We start from the raw sequence: 21433 nt of genomic DNA, 5'->3' as shown, positions 1-21433 counted from the left end.
AAGTCACACAAGTAATGAATGTTAGTTAGCATGGGGACATTAACCTCTGACGGTTTTGTTGAGAACCAAGTAAAATAATGTATATTAAAAGATTCTTAATAGTGAAGCACTACAAATGTTAGGAATAATTTATTATTATTATTGTTGTTATGAGATATGATTTCAATTGTGCAAGGAACTCCCGGTGGGGGCCTTCTTCATTAGTGTCCAATTGTATAGCAATTACAATCTGTACCTAATCTGTTACATAAGATTTTTAGGGTTGCCTAGGAAATGGAGAATCACTGGCCAGGGGCACAGAACTAGAGTGTCAAAGTCACATCTTGAACCTAGAACTTTCTGCCACTGAGGCCAGATCTTTATCCATTTTTTAGCCAACTCTCATTATTATTATCACAATATCATATTACATTATTACTGTCATATCATTTGTTTAAAGAAAAGTCAGGAGACCTGATTTGTAAGTAAGTATATTAGGATGATGCTATGAAGGATAGATAAGAGAAAGGAGTGTCAAGGAAGAGGAATGGCAGAGTAATAAGGCTGGAAGGCTAGTGGATGCAGCACCAGGCCTGGAGTCAGCTCAAATCTGGCCTCAGACACTTGTAGCTATGTTATTCTGGACAAGTCGCTTAAGACCGTTTGCCTCAGTTTCCTCAGCTGTAACATGAGCTGAAGAAGGAAATGGTAATCCCCAGTATCTTTGCCAAGAAAATCCCAAATGGGATTTAACTCATAAAGAGTTAAATGAGACTGAACTGACTAAACAACAACCAACAGTATGGTAGAAAAAGCTCTGGACGCCTTGGCCCAAATCTTGGCTACGGCACTAATAAACTCTATGACCTAAGGCAAATTACTTCTCCATTCTAGGCTTCAGGTTCTTCATCTGTAAAATGAGGAGGTCTAACTAGACATTCTCTATGAAAGTGAGGGAGCTGGATTGAAATCAAAGGTCTCTGTCAGCTCTAATAATCTATGAATCCAAATCTGTGTGTATGAATAATAAGGGTCATTGGACTATATGTGAGACTATAGACTCAATAAAGAGAGGATCAGCTGCAGATGCCCCTTGCTTTACAGAAATGACTTATTCCTGAAACTGGCTTCTAAAAGGAATGTCACTAAATTGAATGATGTTTGATATGTCCTAGGAACATTCATTGTTTTTTTGTTTTTTTTTAAGCAATCAGGGTTAAGTAACTTGCTCAAGGTTACACGGCCAGTTATTATTTCTGGGTGTGGTGCTGAGTATCTGAGCCCAGATTTGCTCCAAGTCATCCCGACACTGGAGCCAGTGCTCTTACTCGCTGAGCCACCTGGCCGCCCCTAAGCAATTGGGGTTAAGTAATTTGCTCAAGGTTACACGGCCAGGTGTTTCTGGGTGGGTGCTAAGTGTCTGAGCCCGGGATTCGATCTCCAGGTCTTCTCAACACTGGAGCCGGTGCTCTTACTCGCTGTGCTACCTGGCCACCCCAGGAACATTCATTGTTGAAAATAACTCTCTAGGGGCGGCCAGGTGGCACAATGAGTAAGAGCTCTGGCCCCAGAGTCAGGAGACCTGGGATCAGTTCCAGCCTCAGATACTTAACACCCACACAAAATAATTGGTCGTGTAACCTTGAGCAAGTTACTTAACCCCAATTGCTTAAAAAAAAGAAAAAGAAAAGAACTCTCTAGGCTCAACTCAGTGACCACTTGGTCCTCTCAAATGCTATTTAAAATCTCCAAAAGACTATGGCCATGAAGTGCACAGGGATTTAGATATAGTCAGGAGAGGCATGATGATAACAATCCCAAAAGAATGGGAATGTGGCCTAGGTCAATCCAGCCGAACAAGCATTGATTAAACAGCAACCATGTGCAAGGGAGGCATTGTGTGAAGCAATAAGGACATTAAAAAACATGAAAAAAGACCTTACTCTCAAGGACCTTACATCCTAACCTGGTAGGGGTAGGATGGTATACACCATATAAACGGGCAATAGTCATGACACGACTATCACATGACAGTTTGAGGAGGAAGGGAAAAAGGTCTAATAACTATAGGGACCAGAAAAGGCTTGCCCTAAGGATAACATGTAACCTCATCCTTAAAGAAAGCTTGGGATTTTAAGAGGTGAGGGTGGGGAAGGATGGCATTCAAGACATGAGGAAGAGCCTGAGCAAAAAAAAAAAAAATAGAGATGAGAGATGGCAAGATAAATTTGGGGAAAAACAAGTAATATGGTTGAATCTGAGAACAGACTGAGAGAGGTGAGAGGGTAGGAGGATGTAAAATACGTTGAGAGAGGAAGGCTGGAGGAAAATTGCAAATACTAACTGCATACTCAGTATTTTACTCTAAATTCAATAGTGAGGCACTGAGGAAAGATGTGGGGAGATGATACAAGTATGTCTCAAGTATCTAAAGGAGAATCAATTTCGTGGATACTGACCTTGAGACCTCGTGGTCCCTCGATGCCCCTCTCACCCTATGGGAACAAAGACAAAGGTACAGTTAAGGTTTAGTTTCACATCATGCTCTTTCACTCAATGCTAGCTTCTCTAGCATCCAATGCACAATTAAACTTAAAGTAAGGGGAGTTGGTGATATTGGCTGGTTACTGTCCAGAAAGTAAAAACCACTAGCTTAAAGTTCAAGGTTATATCTGAACAGTACCATGTTAATTCCATGTGTAAATATTTTCCCTTCTCTGTTTTAGCATAACAAAGACATTTTGTCTAACATCCAATCATACCTAGTATCTTACACACAGGAAGAGTTCAATGAGTGAGTGTTGACGATAGATACTAAAAACATTACGTGTAGGTTTCTAGCATTTTTCTTAACTGAACTGTCATCCAGTTGATTACAAATGGATAAACATTTTGTTGCACATGGACAAATTCCTAGGTCTTAGAAGAGATAATTTGTTAAAAATTGCTTAAGGGGCCCAAATAGATATCACAGAAGAGGTAGTAGAATGATGGAAACCAAGAGAGATGAGGAAATGGTCTCCATTTCTTGATTAAGTTCTAATACAGAACACCCCCAAAGTGGAGTCAGGTGATCTCGTGTCTCCCATAATGTTGAACTGAATTAGGCAGGTCTCAGATGATCACCAGGCACAAGTGAAATTGACATTGTTTTCTATATGTTGGTTTCAGTAATTTTCCTGAGGGCCAAGACTACTGGCCATGTGGTCTTCTGCAGTTGTATTTACTTTTATTTACATTGATAGGAAGGTGGCATAGTAGAGAGAGGGTGAGACTTGTTATCAGGAAGACCTAAGTTCAGATTCTGCCTCAAACACTAGCTATGACCCTGGGGAAGTCATTTAACCTCTGTTTGCCTTGGTTTTCTCAATTGCAAAATGGGGATAAAAGTAGAACCTACTTCATAGGGTTAATGTGAAGATCAAATGTGATATACATATATATATATACATACATATATATATATATCACTCTGCAATACTATATAAATGACAGCTGCTCTCACTATTGTTAACAAATTCATGAAATACCATGGGAAGGCATGCCCACCTCAGAGGGCTCTGTTTAGCTGAGCTAATTAAGGACACCTGAGACCTCAGGAGGGAATCTAGAAATCTATCTTTCCCCGTAGCAGTTAAGAGAAACAGCATAGCATAGTAGATAATAAGTAAGTCTTAGAGAATCAAGAGTTCTGGGTTAAGATCTTTGCCATACAATGCTTATTGTGTGATTGGGATAGAGATGATTAATTGTAGTATGTCAGTTTCCTTATCTGCAAAATGGTAAATTATAATAACTAACTCAAAATTATCATGAAGAAAGTGTTTTGCAAACCATAAATAATTATACTAATGTAAACTGTTATTCTTGTATGGGTGAGTGTGCAAACACACACATGCACACATACTTTTTTCTAAGAATAAAAGTAGTCCTTGCACATTTACCTGAGAAGGGACAATAATTTTTATTTCTTTTATATCCCCCTGCTCCTATGGGGCTATGTCTGGCACTGAGCACATAAAAGGCACTTAATTAACACTTGTTGACTGCTTAATAGTCCTAGATAAACTCCTCTACCTAGAGAAAGCAAGAAAAAGAATTCGTTTTTTATCAGACATACCCTTAGAATATGTTTATAAACATATAAACATACTGTGTTTATAAGCCTTCTAAAATCCACTGAAGCCACAAGCCAGTGCAAGGGATAGCACTGAGAGCAAACTCTAAAAAAAGATTGTTTGGGGCTGACTTCACAGGTCTGGGTGTGCTGCCTGCATGTATGTGGTGGTGGGTGCTGAGCAAAATTGTTTGGCAGCTAGATATCTATTATTTCGGTTTCTTAATTGAAAGCAGAAAATCCATGGAAATTCAGATCAGATGATCTTTGTGATTCTATTGACTCACAAAGACTAGGAAAAAAAAATGACTGGTCCATCTATATACCTCAAAGCCTGAGTGTTTTCCCTGGACTAGACAAATTAAATGATGTTTATCAGGGTAGTACTAACTGTATCCCTTGTTTATAGCATTAATCTAAGCAACAACCCTGATGATGTACCATCATCCAGATCTGGTATTTTTATTATTATGAATAGAAACAATTCCCATTTCTAAATCCCTCCAAGATATATCACCAGCGTCACCAGCAGCAGCAACAACATTATCCAACATTTATATAACACTCACTATGTGCCAAACTCTATGCTAAACTCTTTCACAAATAGTATCTCATTTGATCCTCACGATAACCCTGCAAGGTAGGTACTATTATTATCCCCATTTTACAGATGAAGAAACTGAAGAAAACTGAGGTTAAATGAATATTAGCATCACACAGCTAGTAAGTGTCTGAAGCTGGATTTGAGCTCAGGTTTTCCTGACTCCAGCCCTAGCATTCTAATTATTGTCCCACTTAGCTGAGCTTTTCCCTCAATGCTCCTATGAGATGTGTAGTTCTAATATTACTCTTCTAATTAAAAAGATAAGACAGTGAAAGGTAAATTGAATTGACCATAGTCAAAGACCATCTTTAGAGCCAGCACCTCTAACCCCCAAAATCAACTCTGCTGGATACTGACTTCCAATTATACTATGCTTCTCTCTTATCTGATATAGTTATGGAATCAGTCAACCAGCTGGTCAACAAGCATTTATTAAGTGCCTACTACATTGCAGGTTCTGTGCTAAGGACTATATATAAAGGGACTACAGTGGCAGCACTGGTAGGGAATAGGCAGGGAAAGACGTGTTGGTTTGGGGTAGGGTGGAGTAGACTAGATAAAGAGAAGGGATAATGACAAAGCAGGCCTTAGGAAAGCAGATGACATTTAGTTAAACACTGTTGATGTAAGTAGTTCAGAAAGAAGACCGCTTAAGTTTTACTTGAGCTCTACTCTTCTAAAAGTGTCTAATCTACTCATGCGGAACCTCTGCACCCTTAGACATATTTCTCTTACCCTTATATTTCATTCTCTTCTAGGAGGCGGATTCATGACGTATAGAGTGATTAGTAAATATTTCTCTATCCAGTCACTGCTCTATTTGTTGCAAAGAGATTCCTATTCAAATAGGAGCTGGGCTAGATGGCCCATTCTACCTCTGACATTCTATCATTCTTTTGGTTAAGAAATTGCTGAGAACTACCCACAAGGAAAAGAATGCTATTTAGTGGTTTTTAGAATAATTCGCTTGACTGTTAAATTAGGAAGAGAGGACATAATATGAGAATTAATATATAATTACAAAGTTTAGCTTCATATTATGACCAGCTAAGAAAAAGAGAGAAAAGATAAAGGGGTAGCCATGTTACCATATTAAAACCACTATTAATTTCATAGTTCTTATTCTTATATTCAAATTGTTTTTTTTCCCTTTAATTGAGTTGCATCCTAGTGGAAGTGCCCTTTAGTAATGAGCCACCAAAAATCACTGGAGAGAAAAACACCTTCAGAGAATTAAAGGTATAGATTTAATCACAAAGTCAGCATTGTTTCCTTACCTGTACTAGGCTAGGAGTCCATCACAATGACCAGCTGATATACATTAGATTACTAGCTCCTTGAAAGCAGGAATCATGTTGGTGTCATTCTATCCCTCAGTACCTATCACATGACATTGGATATACATACTTAACAAATATTTGATGTTACCAATTAAAAAAAAGGAAGTAGAAAGTTGACCCTATAATCACCATGTATTGGACTATATCCTCTTACCTAAAAGAATGCAAATGATAAATAAATTTATTTTGATAGCTGAAAATATCCTAGTGGAAAAGATCACCAGCAGTGACCATTGCTTTAGGAAAAAGGAGGAGAGGTCATAAGAGTACCTTTTCCCCAGCAGGGCAGGAACAATTGATGGTCTTCAGAAAACCAATCTGCTCACTGCCAATGGTGGGTGGTGCCTCTGGTAGAGGGGCTTCTGTGATGACAGTCACCTGACACTGAAGAATGAAAAACAGAGAACAAGATATATGGGCTTCTCCATTCTGTCCAAACCACCATATATATTCCCATTGGGCTTTGACTTTTACAATGCCCTGTCCTTACAACAACCCAAGTTTTAACCAATGACATTTAATAGTTGAGCTAACTGAGGTTCAGAGATGGTAAGGGACTTGCCAAGTCATATGTATGTGTGTGCATGTGTGTGTGTGTGTGTGTGTGTGTGTGGTAGAGGTCCACAAACAAGTTTTGGAGTTTGTACTAAAAAAACAGTTTTCCTAACTTTATGCCATGTAGTTTCTCCAGAAGTCGTTAGTCAGTGGGAGGGGTAACCCATAAAGAGTTATAGCATGTTAGGTACCGAAACTGAAAGAATACAAATTACCACAAAATCTAACAAGAGAGAAATTTATTCTATTTTGAATATAGACACTTGGAAATTTTAAATTCTTTCTTCTAGTCATAGAAAAACAGAAACAATGGAAGGGAAACAAAATGAATGCCCATCCATTGGGAAGTAGATGAAAAAAAAACTGTAGCAAATTTGCATAGCAAAATAATATTTCTTTATAAGAAAATGATATAAGGAATTCTTAGAAACAAATGAAGAGTCAATAACAAAAATAAAATCAGCTAAACTCAGATTAAATGTCATGATAAATTCTTATCCTGGAGAACAAATGATGAAACATGCATTCTTGCTCTCAACAGAGAGGTGGGAGATTATGGAAGAAGAATGTTTCATAAGCTATCAGAGACTGGTAAATTTGGGTTCATTGTCTTTCTCTATTACAAGGAAGATGAGGAGGGCGTATCAGAAAATAATTGTAGTATGAAAAAGGCAAAATTATAACTTTTTTTCTTCAGTATTTATGCTCTTGAAGGGCAGGTACTGAATCTTCTCTTCTTTCACAGTGTTAGGACCCCAATAAAGGCTTGATATAGCCTGACATTCAGTATAAGCTTCATTCCTAAAAAAAGATTACTTTGACCGAGAAAAGTATACTAGGAAAAAAATAACATTGATTATAGACTACACTAAGAATTAGTAGACACCAGATTTAAGGAAAGAGGTACAGCCTGATTTGGGCCAAAAAAGATATTTGTTAACTCTTGTCTTTGTGGAAATAAGGGTTGATAATACAAGTGAAACCGGGGTGCCAAATATGGTTCTTCCATCCTGGCTATGCAACCTTGGGCAAATTATTTGCATGCAGGTATAGAGGTGATGTAGTGGGAAGAACATGAGATTTGTAATCAAGAGATAATGGTTTGAATCAGCTTAGTCATAAGCTTTGTGACCTTGGGCAAATAATCTCATCTCTCAGTTTCCTCTTATATAAAATGGAGATGAAGAGTCATCCATTGTTTGCCTCATAGATAGTTGCAAGGAAATGCTAACCTTCTAAGCACATAATGTGATATTATCTTGGCTTTCCTTCCAGAAGAGATGTTCCATGAAGACAAAGACATTGTATTAATCATCTTTTTATTCACCACAGTACTTGGGATAAGACATGTATATATAGCAGGTACTTAAGTGAATGAATAAATGAGTAAATTAATTTATTGCCCTAATAGTCAAGGAGTAAATAGCTATGTCTGACTGAAATTTCCCCTGCTTTCATTCAAGGTCATATATTCTTGCTTTGGGGACATTATATATCTTACCGGTCCTGAAGGGATGTCACAGCAGGTTTCCAATTCAGCATGTCGAGAGTCACAATAAATCACTATTCGCTGCAGATCAAACTGAAAGAGCAAGAAGAGATGATCAGTGCCAGATAGGCTGAAATAAAAATGTATTCCTCATCCTTGGTGCTAGTTCTCAGGGTCCCTCTTTCAGGAAGCCTTCCCTGGCTCTGGATCCCAATTATCTTTCTCCTCCTCTGAAGCCCATACTACCTCTACCTAATGATAATATGTGATTTCATATGTAATACGTGATGGTTCAGCTAGGCTGCACAGAGGGTAGAGGGCCAGGCCTGGGGTCAAGAAGACTCATCTTCCTGAGTTCAAATCTGGTCTCAGACACTTCCTAGCTGTGTGACCCTGGGCAAGTCTCTTGAACCTGTTTGCCTTGATTTCCTCATCTGTAAAATGAAGCAAACCACTCCAGTATCTTTGCCAAGAAAACCCCAAAAAGGGGTCACAAAGAATGGGGCATGACTGAAAAACAAAAGCAAAAATAATATATAATTTACCATATGATTATATACTACTTTGCATTACTTGCTAAAGAAAATGTTCACATGAGAATGTGGGTTGGTCTTCTCCCTCTAACTAGATCTTAAGTTTTTCAACAGGAGGGGTCATGACCTAAAAGAGGAGATAATGTGGGAACAGCACTGGATTAGAGCTGAGTGTACTTCATGAAAGGAACATTGACTCTGGAGTCCAAGGGAGTAGTCCAAATCCTATCTTTGATGGTTTTCCTTGGGCAACTCATTTTTCACCACTCTATTCCTCAGTTTCCTAGTTTATAAAATGAAGAGGCTGGACTAGAAGGACTCTGATGTCTCTTCCAACTCTACACCTACAATCCCATGACATAGATTCGATCCTCTACTCTGACACTTAATAGGCTTGACACATTGTGAGAGTCTTTTCAGCCACTCAAGTTTCCTCTTCTGTAAAATGGAGATTATACAGGAGCATGAATTCTTGTTCCTGCAGGGCTGTTCAAAGGGAAATACTTTGGAGGCAGTAACATACCATGGATGAGTGCTAATAATAGTAAATCAGCTTTCTCTAGAGCTGTGACAGACACTGTCATTTAGTATACATATAGCCAAACTGAGAGTTAGCAACATCTGAGTTCAAGTCCTGTCTCTGACACGTACTGACGTGTGCCTCCGGTTGGCTCTGTGTTCAGTGTCCAAGAAAACTCTCCAAGGTATCACATTGCAAAATAGTTGCTGATATGCATTGGTAGAAAGAATTTCCTCACAAGGAGTTCCCTGAACCAGTAAAATCACTGGTCCAGAAAACAAAACAAAAATAGCACTTTAATGTTTACCAAGCCCAGTTTTCATCACAGTTCTGCCAAAGAGATAATATGGAAGAAAGAGCATTGATCTTGAAATCAAGGGAGGCCTTAATTCCAATCACAGCTCTGATATTTCTGTGTAACTTTGGGCAAGTGGCAATCTCCCTGTTTTCAGTTTCTTCATCTAAAAAATTGGAATACTAATGTTTATACTGCCTACCTAAAATGTGTACTGCCTATCTCACAGGGCTATTGTTAGGAAGGTGTTTTGTAAGTCCTACAGCACTTATAAACGAGTCATTATTTTATTGCCTGCTACCTCCTGAAGTGACCCATGCCATTTTGGATAGCTCTAATTGTTAAGCAGTTTTCCCCTAAATTTGTGTCTCTCCAACCTTGATTCATTTCTCCTACCTCTGCCCTACTTCTGGGCCTAAGCAGAATAAGAATAAGACTTGTTCTTGCTCCATATGAAAGTCCTGCAAATGCTAGGAGACAGCTATCATGTACTCCATTCTTTCTTTTCTCCAGAATAAATAGCCTTCTTTAGTGAATCACATTGGACACGAATATTAGACCTTCATCAAACAGATTGCTCTCCTCTCCATGAAAAGTCTCTTGTAACAAAGTAAAACAATTAAGTAAAACTAACAATATGGTGATCTCATCATCTGAAAGTACATAAAACATTCCATTTCTGTAGTACCTCTCTTTTTAATGTTTTTAATTAAAAGAAATATATTTTCTTTTCCTCTCACCTCTTACCCCATTAAAAAAGAAAGAGAAATAAAAATTCCTCTTAATAAGTATAAATACATATAAATGCATGTACATATATATGTAGAGTGGGACACATTCCTCACTATATGTGTGTGTGCATTTGTGTGTCTCATTCTAAACCTTAAATTTGTCACCTTTCCAATGGATTGTTATGTTTATTGTTATTCGCCTAGGAACTCTCCAGCTTACCAATAACCTTCTTGAAATATTATGGTAAGAATTCAACACCATTTCAGTTGTGGCATAAGCTAGGACAGAGTAGTGGGGAGATCATTTCCTTCTTCCTGGAAGCTATGCTTCTTATATTGTAGGGGTTTTTGGCTGCCATATCATAGTGTTAACACATGTTAATGTTGAATTGACCTACCAAAATCCCTGTATACTTTCCATACAACTACTGTCTGATCATGATTCTCCCATCTTCCAAATTGTGAATTGTATTTCTGAATCCTATTGGAAGTCTTTACATTTGACTATTTTTCATTGTTTCGTCTTTGGTCAAATGTTCTAACTTGTCAAGATATTTTTGGATCCTGACTTTATCATCCAAAATGTTTGTATTCCCTCCAACTTTGACATCATCTGAAAATTTAATAATAATACTTTCTACACCTGTATCTAAATCATTGATTTAAGACAACTGTTAAATGTACGTGACCAAGAGTAAAGAATCCTGGGGTACTTCACTTGGCATAACTTCAACCATTTCCAAAACCATCTAACTAAATTAAGATCTGGTCCATAACTGGGAATACTGAAAGTAAGCACTGTTTCTGTCTTTTTATTTGTATAGCCGTCTAAGTGTCAAAATGGATAGATTACTGGATTTGGAGTCAGAAAGACATGAGTTCAGATCCTGCCTCAGACATTCCCTAGCTGTGAGACCCTATGCAAGTCATTTAACCTTTGGCTCCCTCCATTTTATCTGCAAAATGAAAATAATAATAGCACCTACCTCCCAGGGCTGTTTTGCAGATCAAATGATTTCACAGATGCAAGGTACTTTGTAAGCCCTATCAATCAATAAATCAGCATTTATAAACCCTAAACCACCCCAGTGCCTAACACAGGTGTTTAACATATACTTGTTTACTGATTGACTCATTATTTGATTTCTTTAACTCGTCCACTAACTATATGATACTGCACATATCACTTCTCACTGGATGTCAGTTTCCTCATGTACAAAATGAGAACAAAGAATATCCGATGTCCTATTTTCTAACATTCCATCTTTCATCTCTAATGTTCTATATTCTAATGTTATTCATTCCAAGAGTCCTCCCAGATTTAATGTTGTATGACCTGAGGTCCCTTTATCTCTAACATTCTATATTCTATACTTCAAGAATACTTCCAACTTTCATGTTTTATGACATAAGGTTCCTTCCATCTTAATATCCTATATTCTAATACTATACATTCCAAGAGTTTTTCCAACTTAAATCTTCTATGTCCCAAGGTTCTTTCTACCTCTAACATTCTGTGTTCTCCTTCCTGATAGCCTATGTCCTACGGCTTGTGATAAGTCCATCATTACATGAAATGCTTTACTTGACACCTCATTACGTCATATACCTTGTTATAACATGGGTAAAACAATAGGGCCTTCTGACACAGTAGTAACACATTATAAAATTTCACTGTAACACATGAAATCTATTTAAAGTAAATCATATACCTCCATTTATAGTGGCATTTTCAGTCACAAAATACTTCCATTTCATTTGAAACTCACAATAACACTTCTGAGGCAGGCAGTAAAAAGGTGAAAGATTTTCTTTGTTTTACAGACACAGAAAATGAGGCTTAGAGAAAGGACTTTTCCAAGGACTGGTCATAAAGTAGGCTTCCTACCTAATCAAAAAAGAGGTGGTGATCTATAGGTAGGAAGTGACAGATACACTCACAGAAATAGCCAAATACCTGATTTGTTTAAAAGTATTACCGTGTTTCCCCGATAATAAGACCTATCCCGAAAATAAGCCCTCCCCTTACTGTGTAAGATTCCTCTAAAATAAGCCCTCCCCCGAAAATAAGCCCTATTGAGATTTCTACTGTAGTAAGGGTGATCCTCTGCGCTACACGCTCCTCCCCCCCATGAAACGCACGCCGCGCTCCGAGCTGCATCCAATCAGAGCTGCAGCAGTGAGCGCGTCATCCTGTTCTTCCCCAGTGATTTGCTTATTGAATAAAGGTACATTTTTTTGTTCACATCTACCTGTTTATTAAAATTGCTGTCAATGTTCATTAAAATAAGCCCTCCCCTGAAAATAAGCCCTCTGGTGTTTTTCTGTCCAAAAAAAATTTAATAAGACAGTGTCTTATTATCGGGGAAACACGGTACTTCATTACAAAGAAGGGTCTATTGAGGAATGGTGGAGTCACTGGGAAGGAAGAGTTATATTAAAGAGAAACATCAATAAAATATTAATGAAATATTTTCTCAAGGAAAGTAATGTACCAGGAATACCCTGTATTGAGTCAGAAAGCAAACTAGTCATTGCACTCTACTTTGTGACCTAGTCTATTCTATTACATGGTCCTGGTTTGTCTCCCTTTAACTCACAAGAAAACCAGTGGCACAAAATTTCCAGCCTTCAAAGGCAAATGCACTTGAGGAAGGTGACAGGAGTGTTTCTGCCATTAGAATGACCCAATCTGTAAAACAAGGACAATAATCCATGGACTCCTTATCTTGGCTCAGAGACGCACAGAAATAAGCAGTTCCAATACCAGTATACTAGCTCTGTGACCAAGGTCAAATCATAGCTTCTTTGAACTTCCTCAGCTATTGAATGGATTGCACTGGATTACCTCTAGATATCTTTTCATCTCTAAAATCTACAATCCTATGATTTCCATGTTAAGCCTGGAAACTTTTATCCTTTAGATGATATCTAGGGAGACTGTGCTAGCTATCTTCAGACAAGAAAGGCTTGGCCCCATAGAGTAGTACTAAACACAGGGGTGAAAGGTACAGAGTCAGTCAATATTTTTTGTTGTTGTTCAGTTGTTTTAGTTGTATCCAACTTTTCATGAGTCAATTTGGGGCTTTTTTTTCCCCTTTTTGGAGGGCAATTGGGGTTAAGTGACTTGCCCAAGGAAACACAGCTAGTTTTTTGTATTAAGTGTCTGAGGCTGGATTTAAACTCAGGTCCTCCTGACTCCAGAGCCAGTGCTCTATTTACTGTGCCACCTAGCAGCCCCCAATTTGGGGCTTTCTTGGCAAAATACTAGAGTGGTTTGCCATTTTCTTCTCTAGCTCATTTGACAGATGAAGAAACTCAGGCACACAGGACTGAGTGACTAGTCTGGGATTACACAGCTACTAAGTGTCTGAAGCTGGATCATAACTCAGGAAGATATGTCTTTCTGACTACGGGCCTGACACATTATCCACTGAGCTATGCCCAGGGATAATAGGAATGGTAAAAAAAAATTCCCTGTCCTGAAGGATCTCACAATGTAATGGAAGAGACAACCTATATAAATATAACCATATATAAAATATAAATGCATATTATATATAAGCATAAATAATATAACTATATAAAATATGAATACTTTATAAAAGTATAAATAACTATATACACACAAAGTATATAATAGTTATAGCTACCATTTATGTAGCCCTTTAAGGTTTGTAAAGCAATTTCCGAATATTATCTCATTTTATCTTCACAATGACCCTATGAAGTAAGTGCATTATTATCCGGATTTTACAAATAAGGAAAATGAGGCAGGTGGAGATTAAATGACTTGTCCAGTGTCTCAGAGCTAGGGAATGTCTATGGCAGAATTGGAACTTAGATTTTTCTGACTACAGGTTAAGAACTTTATCCACTGTACTGCCTACCTATGAATGGAAAGCAATCTCCAAAGGAAGTTACTAGCATTAAGAGGGGCTGGGAAAGGCCTCTTCCAGATGGTAAGACTTGAGCTGAGTCCTGAAAGACTTAGCCAGGGACACCAGGAGATAGAGATGAGGAGGAATTCCATGCACTGGGGACACTAGTGAAAAGGTACCAATGTGGGGACATGGAACATCACATGTGAGGGTGAGTAAGAAGGCCAGTATCATTGAATTGAATAGTATATAAAAGACAATAGTGTAAGGAGACTGGAAAGGTAGGAAAGGGACAGATTTGAGGGTCTTTAAAATCCAAATGGAAAATGTTCCATTTGATCCTAGAAGTAACAGGGAGGCATTGTAGTTCATTGTATCAGAGAGTGACAAGGTCAGGCGTGAGAGGATGTTTTTTAACTCAATAAAAGAGAAAAAGACTGCTTATAAATTAAAACATTCCCAAAAGAAAGAGGCTGAAAAATGGAAATCACAGAAACCTGCATTGGAGGGGACTCCAAAAAGTATCTAGTCTATCATGTACCTGAGCAAGTATTCTATTTGTAATACCCCTGACAAACAATTGGTCATATATTTAAAATCCTTTCTATTATTACCCTTCATATTTTTAAGGAAGGAAAAAAATCATATCATTCTTTCACTACCAAAACCCTCCATTAAGTTTTCTCATTTCCATGTTAAAGATCTTTCCCATTGGGGAGATGAGGAATATGCCAGAAAGGAAGTCTGTCTTATCTGTAGAAATAAACCCCTCTTTAGAGTTGGGATTCTAAGTAGGGTTAAGCCAAGAGAACCCAGCTGGTTTCTGGACTGAGCACCACTTTAAATGCTACTTCATAACTCTGGGGGCAAAAACAAATGACATTTTTTTCTCAACTCTACAGCCAAGTGTCTGTGTTTCCATGATTTTGTGTGTTCTATAAAAATGGGATTGCGTTGGCCTAGGCTTGACAAAGAGCAATGAGGCACCAGGGCCCAGTAAAATATCACATATCAGAATATCATCTCAACAACATGGGCTTGAGGGTTCTTTATTGTTTATCTCTCTAGAGTTTTATCAGCTGGGCTCGATGCAAAATGATATAAGGTTGGAATGATGGGGCCAAACCAGGTCAGACCAGGGTCAAGTCAAGTCACATAGGATTAGGGAAACTATCAGAAAAGGATGAGGAATTGGTCACTGCTTCCTGAAGGAACCTGACCATTACAGATTCACAAATGCTCTTCATATATGTGGAAAGCCATGAAGTTTCACAGAGGCCACCCAAGTTTTCATTTGGACAAAGGGGTCATACATTTGAAGATAGTAGTGATGGGGGTTTGTTCCTATGGATAATAAAAAGGGAGAGGGGAAGCAGTGTGTTGGCATGTTTAACAATTTGTTCTTGGCAGAGAAAATGGACAGAGGACACATTGCATTATTAATATTTTTCCATCACTTTTTTTAAGTCTTGACAATTAACAACCCAAAAAATAATAAAGTTCTGATTTGGAGTGTTTGCTGATTTCCAAAGTATAAATGTTCACACCAAAGTTTTATCAAGGAAGACTACTTTAAGTCAGCTCTAGCAGACCCCTAAAGGGAAGTGGCAAGGACTGGGCCAAAGGTATCATCCCTACACTTGGATAGAACCACTCACCATTCTAGATCCAGGGTAATGCTTGCCCTGAGAAGAAGAAGCCCAGAGGGAGAATGAACCCAATAATTTAGGATAAAATATTCAGCACTATGCCTGGATTCAAGCCTCAACTATGTTGGGCATTTTGGTGTGAGACACATTAGCTCTTTGTCTTTAAAATGGGAAAAGTAAAACTTAGAATATTAGAGTATTAATGTTAGTAAGGACTACAGAGATATAATCTAGTCCAATTCCTTCATGTTATAAATAAGGCACAAGAGATATTAAATGAGAGAATCTCAAGAGTTATTATAGGAGGTAATAGGAACAAGAAGGAACTTGGAAAGGCCATGCAGAGAACTGCACCTCTTACCTGACAAATTTGTTTTAAGGATTAAATCTGATAATCTATGTAAAGTACTATAGAAATGTAAGGTGTCATCCTACATGATTCTGTTTATTTGAGAAGATGAAGTATTCCTGGCATTCTGTCTATCTCCAAATGAGGTAACTTGGAATTACAGAATCCAGAATCTCAGACTTGGAAGGAGTCATAGAAGTCATCTAAAGATAACTTTTGTCATTGCTACGGCTGAGTAGTTCTTCTATCTTGTACAATTTGTGACTCCATTTGGGATTTTCTTCACAAAGATGCTGGAGTGATTTGCCATTTCCGTCTCCAACTCATTTTACAGATGACAAAATTAGAACAAACGGGGTTAAGTGCCTTGCCCAGGGTCAACACAGCTAGTAAGTGTCTGAGGTAACATGTGAACTCAAGTGTTCCCAATTCCAGGCCTGGTGCTCTAAACACTGTGCTACCTAACTGCTCAAGGTTGACATTGCCTGAATAACAATCCTTTCTTATCATCTCCAGTTAGTGGTTATCTAGTTTCTACTTATAAAGACATCAAATAAGGGAGATATCCCACAGGCTCCCAAGGCAACCTGTTTCATTTTTAAAATACATATATTAAGTAAGCTACTTCCTTATAAGCAACCCAAAACTGCCTCTCTGGAAGATCCATTTGTTGCTCTGAATTCTGTCTGGGGGGCTGAGGACGGCAGCTGCTGCACTGCCCTCCTCTTCCCATCCCTCCACCTCTTCTTCTCATCAGCCTAAGCAATCACATCTCCTTCAACAGGATGCCAGAGGATCTCAAGAGTTTTCACTCTGCCTAGTGTGGTTGCCCTCCTCTAGACACTCTGGACCTCATGTCTAACGTACCTAAAATGCAGTGCCCAGAAGACAGCATAATATTCTGTATAAAAGATGTCCCCAAAGTCTTAGTGTAATTTTCCACTTGAATAGCTTCAAGTATGCTAGCATTCTTTAGGTTTTTGAAAGATTGTCACAGAGAAGAGAAATTAGACTTGTTCTATTTACTTTAATAGCTAAAGACTTTTGGGATATTCTGTATACCCAAAATACAGGGGAAGACAGTCTGCTTCTCTTAATGGAGTCCAAGATGAAATTGGGTCTATTTAGTTGCTATCTTTGTTTTGGCTGCCATAGCTGTTATATCTTCCTGGTGATGCATATTGAGCTTGGAGTTCACAAAATAACTTCAGAAATATTTTAATAAAAATAATAATAAATAGTTAACACTTATATAGAATTTTTACTTATGGGCCAGGTACTATGCTAAGCACATTATAATTATCTCATTTGATCCTTCCAACAGCTCTAGGAGGTAGATGCTATTATTTCACCATTTTATAGATGCATAAACTGAGTCAAGCAGAGGTTAAGTGACATGACCAGAGTCACACAGCTAGGAAGTAACCAAGGCCAGATTTGAACTCAGATCTTCCTGACTCCAGGCCCAGAGCTCTATCCACTGCACACCACATCTTGAATTTGTGAAGCTGATTTTCTTCTTATCTTTCTTTTATTAATCTTAAGTTTAAAACATATTTATTCATATAAAATTTCAGTGTGAGAGGTATATTGTTACAGGGAGAGAGAGCCAGTCCTAAAGACAGGAAGACCTAGTGTCTTATATATATATTAACGCTGTGGCAACTCACTTAAACCCTCAGTACTATAGACGATCCTCTAAAACTATAAATTGTAGAAAAGACACCAGCCTGAATGAACAGAAAGAATTTCTTCAATTGGGAGTTGCTCATACTAATGAAATCACAGGGCTTACCTCTATTCTTATCCTTAAATTTAACCTTATTATATTCAAGCCTGGCATTTTATCCTGTCAAAATCTTTCTGCATCCCTACTGAGTTGCCCAGAATGTTAGCTCTGCGTCACCAACAAGTCTAATGACACTTAGCCTCTGTTCATTGAATTATTATATCACTGGTGGCAGAGAGCCCTTTAGATCATTTAGTCCAACTTCTTCCATTTTATGGACCATTTGGGGGTCTCGGTTTCCTCATCTGTAAAATGAGGGGATTAAAGTATGCTTTAAGGACAATTTCAGGTTTAAATCTATGTGCCTCTGCCTAGCTAATCTTGGTACCATGGAATATTTAGAACCAATTAAAAAGTACAGGTTATTTCATCAAACTGTCTTATCTTACAGATGAGGAAAACAGAACTTGGATAACTTGTAAATTTGACTGAGGTCACAGAGGTAGTAGCAAAGGAAGGATTCACCCCCAAGTGTCTGATTCTAAATCCAGTGTTCCTAAACGTAGGAACCATCCTGCCTATAAATTTTCATGATCCAGTTTCATGGGTAAAAATTCATGTTGTTTTCAAATACCTAATCCATGTGATACTGTGAATACATTTCATTTGTGAAAAGCAAACTTAGGTTTAAATTCAAATCGAGTGTTTACAATGTTCCCTTGTTGCTTTTTCTTTCCTTCCTGAAAAAACAAACACAAAATCTAACTCATCTGTTGTCTTGTTTAATGCATGAGCTATAATCTAGAGAGTTGAAAAGACCAAATCCTAGATCCCTTCATGCTGGAGTTTTGAAGAAACTGCAGTAAGGTCAAGATGTCTTCTTTGATGAGACAGGCAGAGAAACTTACATAAAACTCCAAAGGACTATCAATGTCCCTTACTCACTTCACAGGCAGCTAAGTAAGCGAAAATAATGGTGATGCTTCATCAGCAAGGTCTGTTCCCTGTTTTCTAAAGGAGTAGGCTTGGGAGTGGCCAGATATCTCTTTAAAAGGAATGATGAGAAACAGGCAGGTTAAATGACAATCACCTCTTGCTAATGTCATGGCACTCCATACTGAGCCAGGGAGAGTTGGCAAAACAAAAGTGGCATGCAAGAAAGAATTCTCCCTCCTGGAAGGACAGCTCAGAGCATCTGAAGAAATAAACTCTGTTAATGGACATGTCTAATCTCTCCTACTCTACTGTCAACTTCCTCAAGGCTGGGGTTATGTCTTAGTCTAATACTTTACCTTTATATAATAATTTAAAGTTACAGGGTCAACAAATGTTAGTGCTGGAAGGGAACTCAGAGACTGCCTGGTCCAAGTTCCTTGCTTTACAGATGAAGAAACTGAGGCTCAGTGAGAAGTAAGTTGACCAAAGTCATCAAGACAATCTACATTGGTCATAAGATTAGTGTTGGAAGGGAACTTAGAAATCACAGAATCACTGAGTCATAAGATCTTAGAGGATATGATCATAGGGCTAGAGCTAGGACCCCAGAGGCCATCTAGTCTAACCTCTTTGTTTTATGGATGATGAAACTGAGGCCTAGAATGACTGTTACTTCCCCATGATCACCCAAGCAGTGTCAGAGATGGGATTTGAATCATAATTACTATCTTCTAATAATCCACTATTACCAATTCTGTGCCTTTCAATAGTGCTTTAAAGTTGGAAAAATCCTAAGTGTGGATTGAAAAAGGCAGTTTTCTGTTTGTTAACAGGGTAGCTCTTCCTTGATTCCAAACTGATTTGTCCCTTTTAAAAAATATAACACTTCCAAAGGTCCTCAGATCCATTATAAACCAAAGAAACTGAGGGAAATAATTATATTGACTCTATCAGGATCTGAGAGGGAGACATAGATTTATGCATCGATTTAAGAAGAAATTTGATTTAGAACATGGCATATAATATGGCTAGAATGGAAGTGATAGATGAGGTCTAATAACACAAAAGTCTTCTTAGGTACCTTCCTCTACCCTTTCTTCCCCTTGCCTCTTTTTCTCTTCTCCTCTTCACTTCTCTCATCTCCTTTTCCTCTTTTTCTCCTCTTCCTCCCCCTCTCTCATTCTCTCCTCTTCCCTTTAACTTTGTCTTTGGGCAAGGGGAGCATCAGGTGGTAACTGCTGTTCTTGTGAGTAGAGGTGAATGTAGACAAGAGACAGAAGGATAGAGAGGAAAATGAGGCATGGAAAGATCACCAGACTTTGGCATGGCTATCCCTGCCTTATGCAATGTTGCCTGTACATCTTTTCTAGTCATTCAAATGAATGCCTTCCTTCCTTCATTTTTCCTTGTGTCTCTTGGACTCCTTCATGTTCAGCAATGTAGCTCAATTTTTATCTGGTCCAGAAAGTCATTTCTGACTATTGCATCATGCATTCCTAATTATACGTACTCCTAAGTTCAGTTTATGTCCTTAGACCCTACTTCCCTGCCTCTCTATTTTGGCAATGTTCTTCTTAAAGAAGACATCAACAATCGTTCTTATAAAGTGAAGACACATATTTTTATGTAAATGATCCTGCCCTTGGCCTCCCCACATTATCCTGTTGTGAATTTATCTCTAAGTATAACAGGCTTTCTTAAAGTATGATCCACCTTGGAGAACAGTTAATAGTAGGATCTGGTACTAAAAATGATATGACTAATTTATATTCCTATAGTGCTCCAAAGCTGACAAGTTTCTTTCATAATAGCTATCTTGTAAGGAAGGTTAATTGTTATTATCTTAGTCTTTCAGATGAGGACACTGAGACCCTGAAAAGAGGAGTGAGTAGTCATTGGTCATCCATGGACTCTCTACTTCTATAAAATTTCAGAGTAGGAAGCACCTTCAGAAGCCATCTAATTCAACCTATAACTAAAAAGGAATCTTCATTAAAAAATACTGAACAAATCATCATCCAGCCTTTAATTGAAAACTTCTAATCAGAAGAAAATCTACTATGTACCAAGGAAACTCAATCTACTTGCAAATATTTTCCATCATTCTTAGATTTACTTTGCAATTCCACATGTTGTTCCTAGTTCTGTCTTCTGGGATGCCATAGAACAATTCTCTCTTCCATATTGTAGCCTTTCAAATACTGACAAGAGTTTTGATGGCCTCCATTAGTCATCTCCTCTCCAGGTAGCCATCCCCAGTTCCTTCACATCACATTCATGTGGCAAGAAGGAGAGAACCTCTACTATCTTGGCTGCCTTCTTTTGGGCCTGTATAAATGCCCTGTTCATACAGTGACATGCAGAACAAAATACAATATTCCAGATTGATCTGTCCAGGATAGTGGACAACAGGACTCTCTCCTTATTACTGGAATCTATGGCCCTCAGTGCAGCGCAAGACTGCACTAGATTATTTTGGCTACTATGTCATTCTCTACAATCATTTGGACGCTGCAATCCAGTAAACCCACTGATTGGTTTTTATCCTAGATAAACTGATGTTCAAACTTCTCTTCCCTATTTTATAGCTATGAAATTTATTTTTTTATCACAAACATAAGAATTTATATTTGACTGATTGCAAATCATTTACTTATAATAGTTCATCATTGTAGCCTGTTTATATTTATTGTATCTTATCATCCTGTATGCTATCTCTCCTAGTA

The 21433-nt window shown here is 38.0% G+C and overlaps 1 protein-coding gene across 1 annotated transcript in view; it reads right to left on the bottom strand.

Annotated features, from left to right (window-relative positions):
* COL22A1 (collagen type XXII alpha 1 chain) overlaps window positions 1-21433 on the bottom strand; it is a 630085-nt gene that overhangs the window by 376056 nt on the left and 232596 nt on the right. The window contains exons 8-10 of the mRNA XM_069081305.1: window positions 8097-8177; window positions 6311-6424; window positions 2439-2474 (exon numbers count right to left, since the gene is read on the bottom strand). Of these exons, the coding sequence (XP_068937406.1) occupies window positions 2439-2474; window positions 6311-6424; window positions 8097-8177 (231 nt within the window). The remainder of the gene's footprint in view (window positions 1-2438; window positions 2475-6310; window positions 6425-8096; window positions 8178-21433) is intronic.

Source organism: Petaurus breviceps, unplaced genomic scaffold, assembly GCF_028583685.1.
Source record: "Petaurus breviceps papuanus isolate PSGF00001 unplaced genomic scaffold, PetGlider_PUasm1.0 98, whole genome shotgun sequence".
Taxonomy (NCBI): domain Eukaryota; kingdom Metazoa; phylum Chordata; class Mammalia; order Diprotodontia; family Petauridae; genus Petaurus; species Petaurus breviceps.
This window is presented reverse-complemented; position numbering and strand designations above follow the sequence as displayed.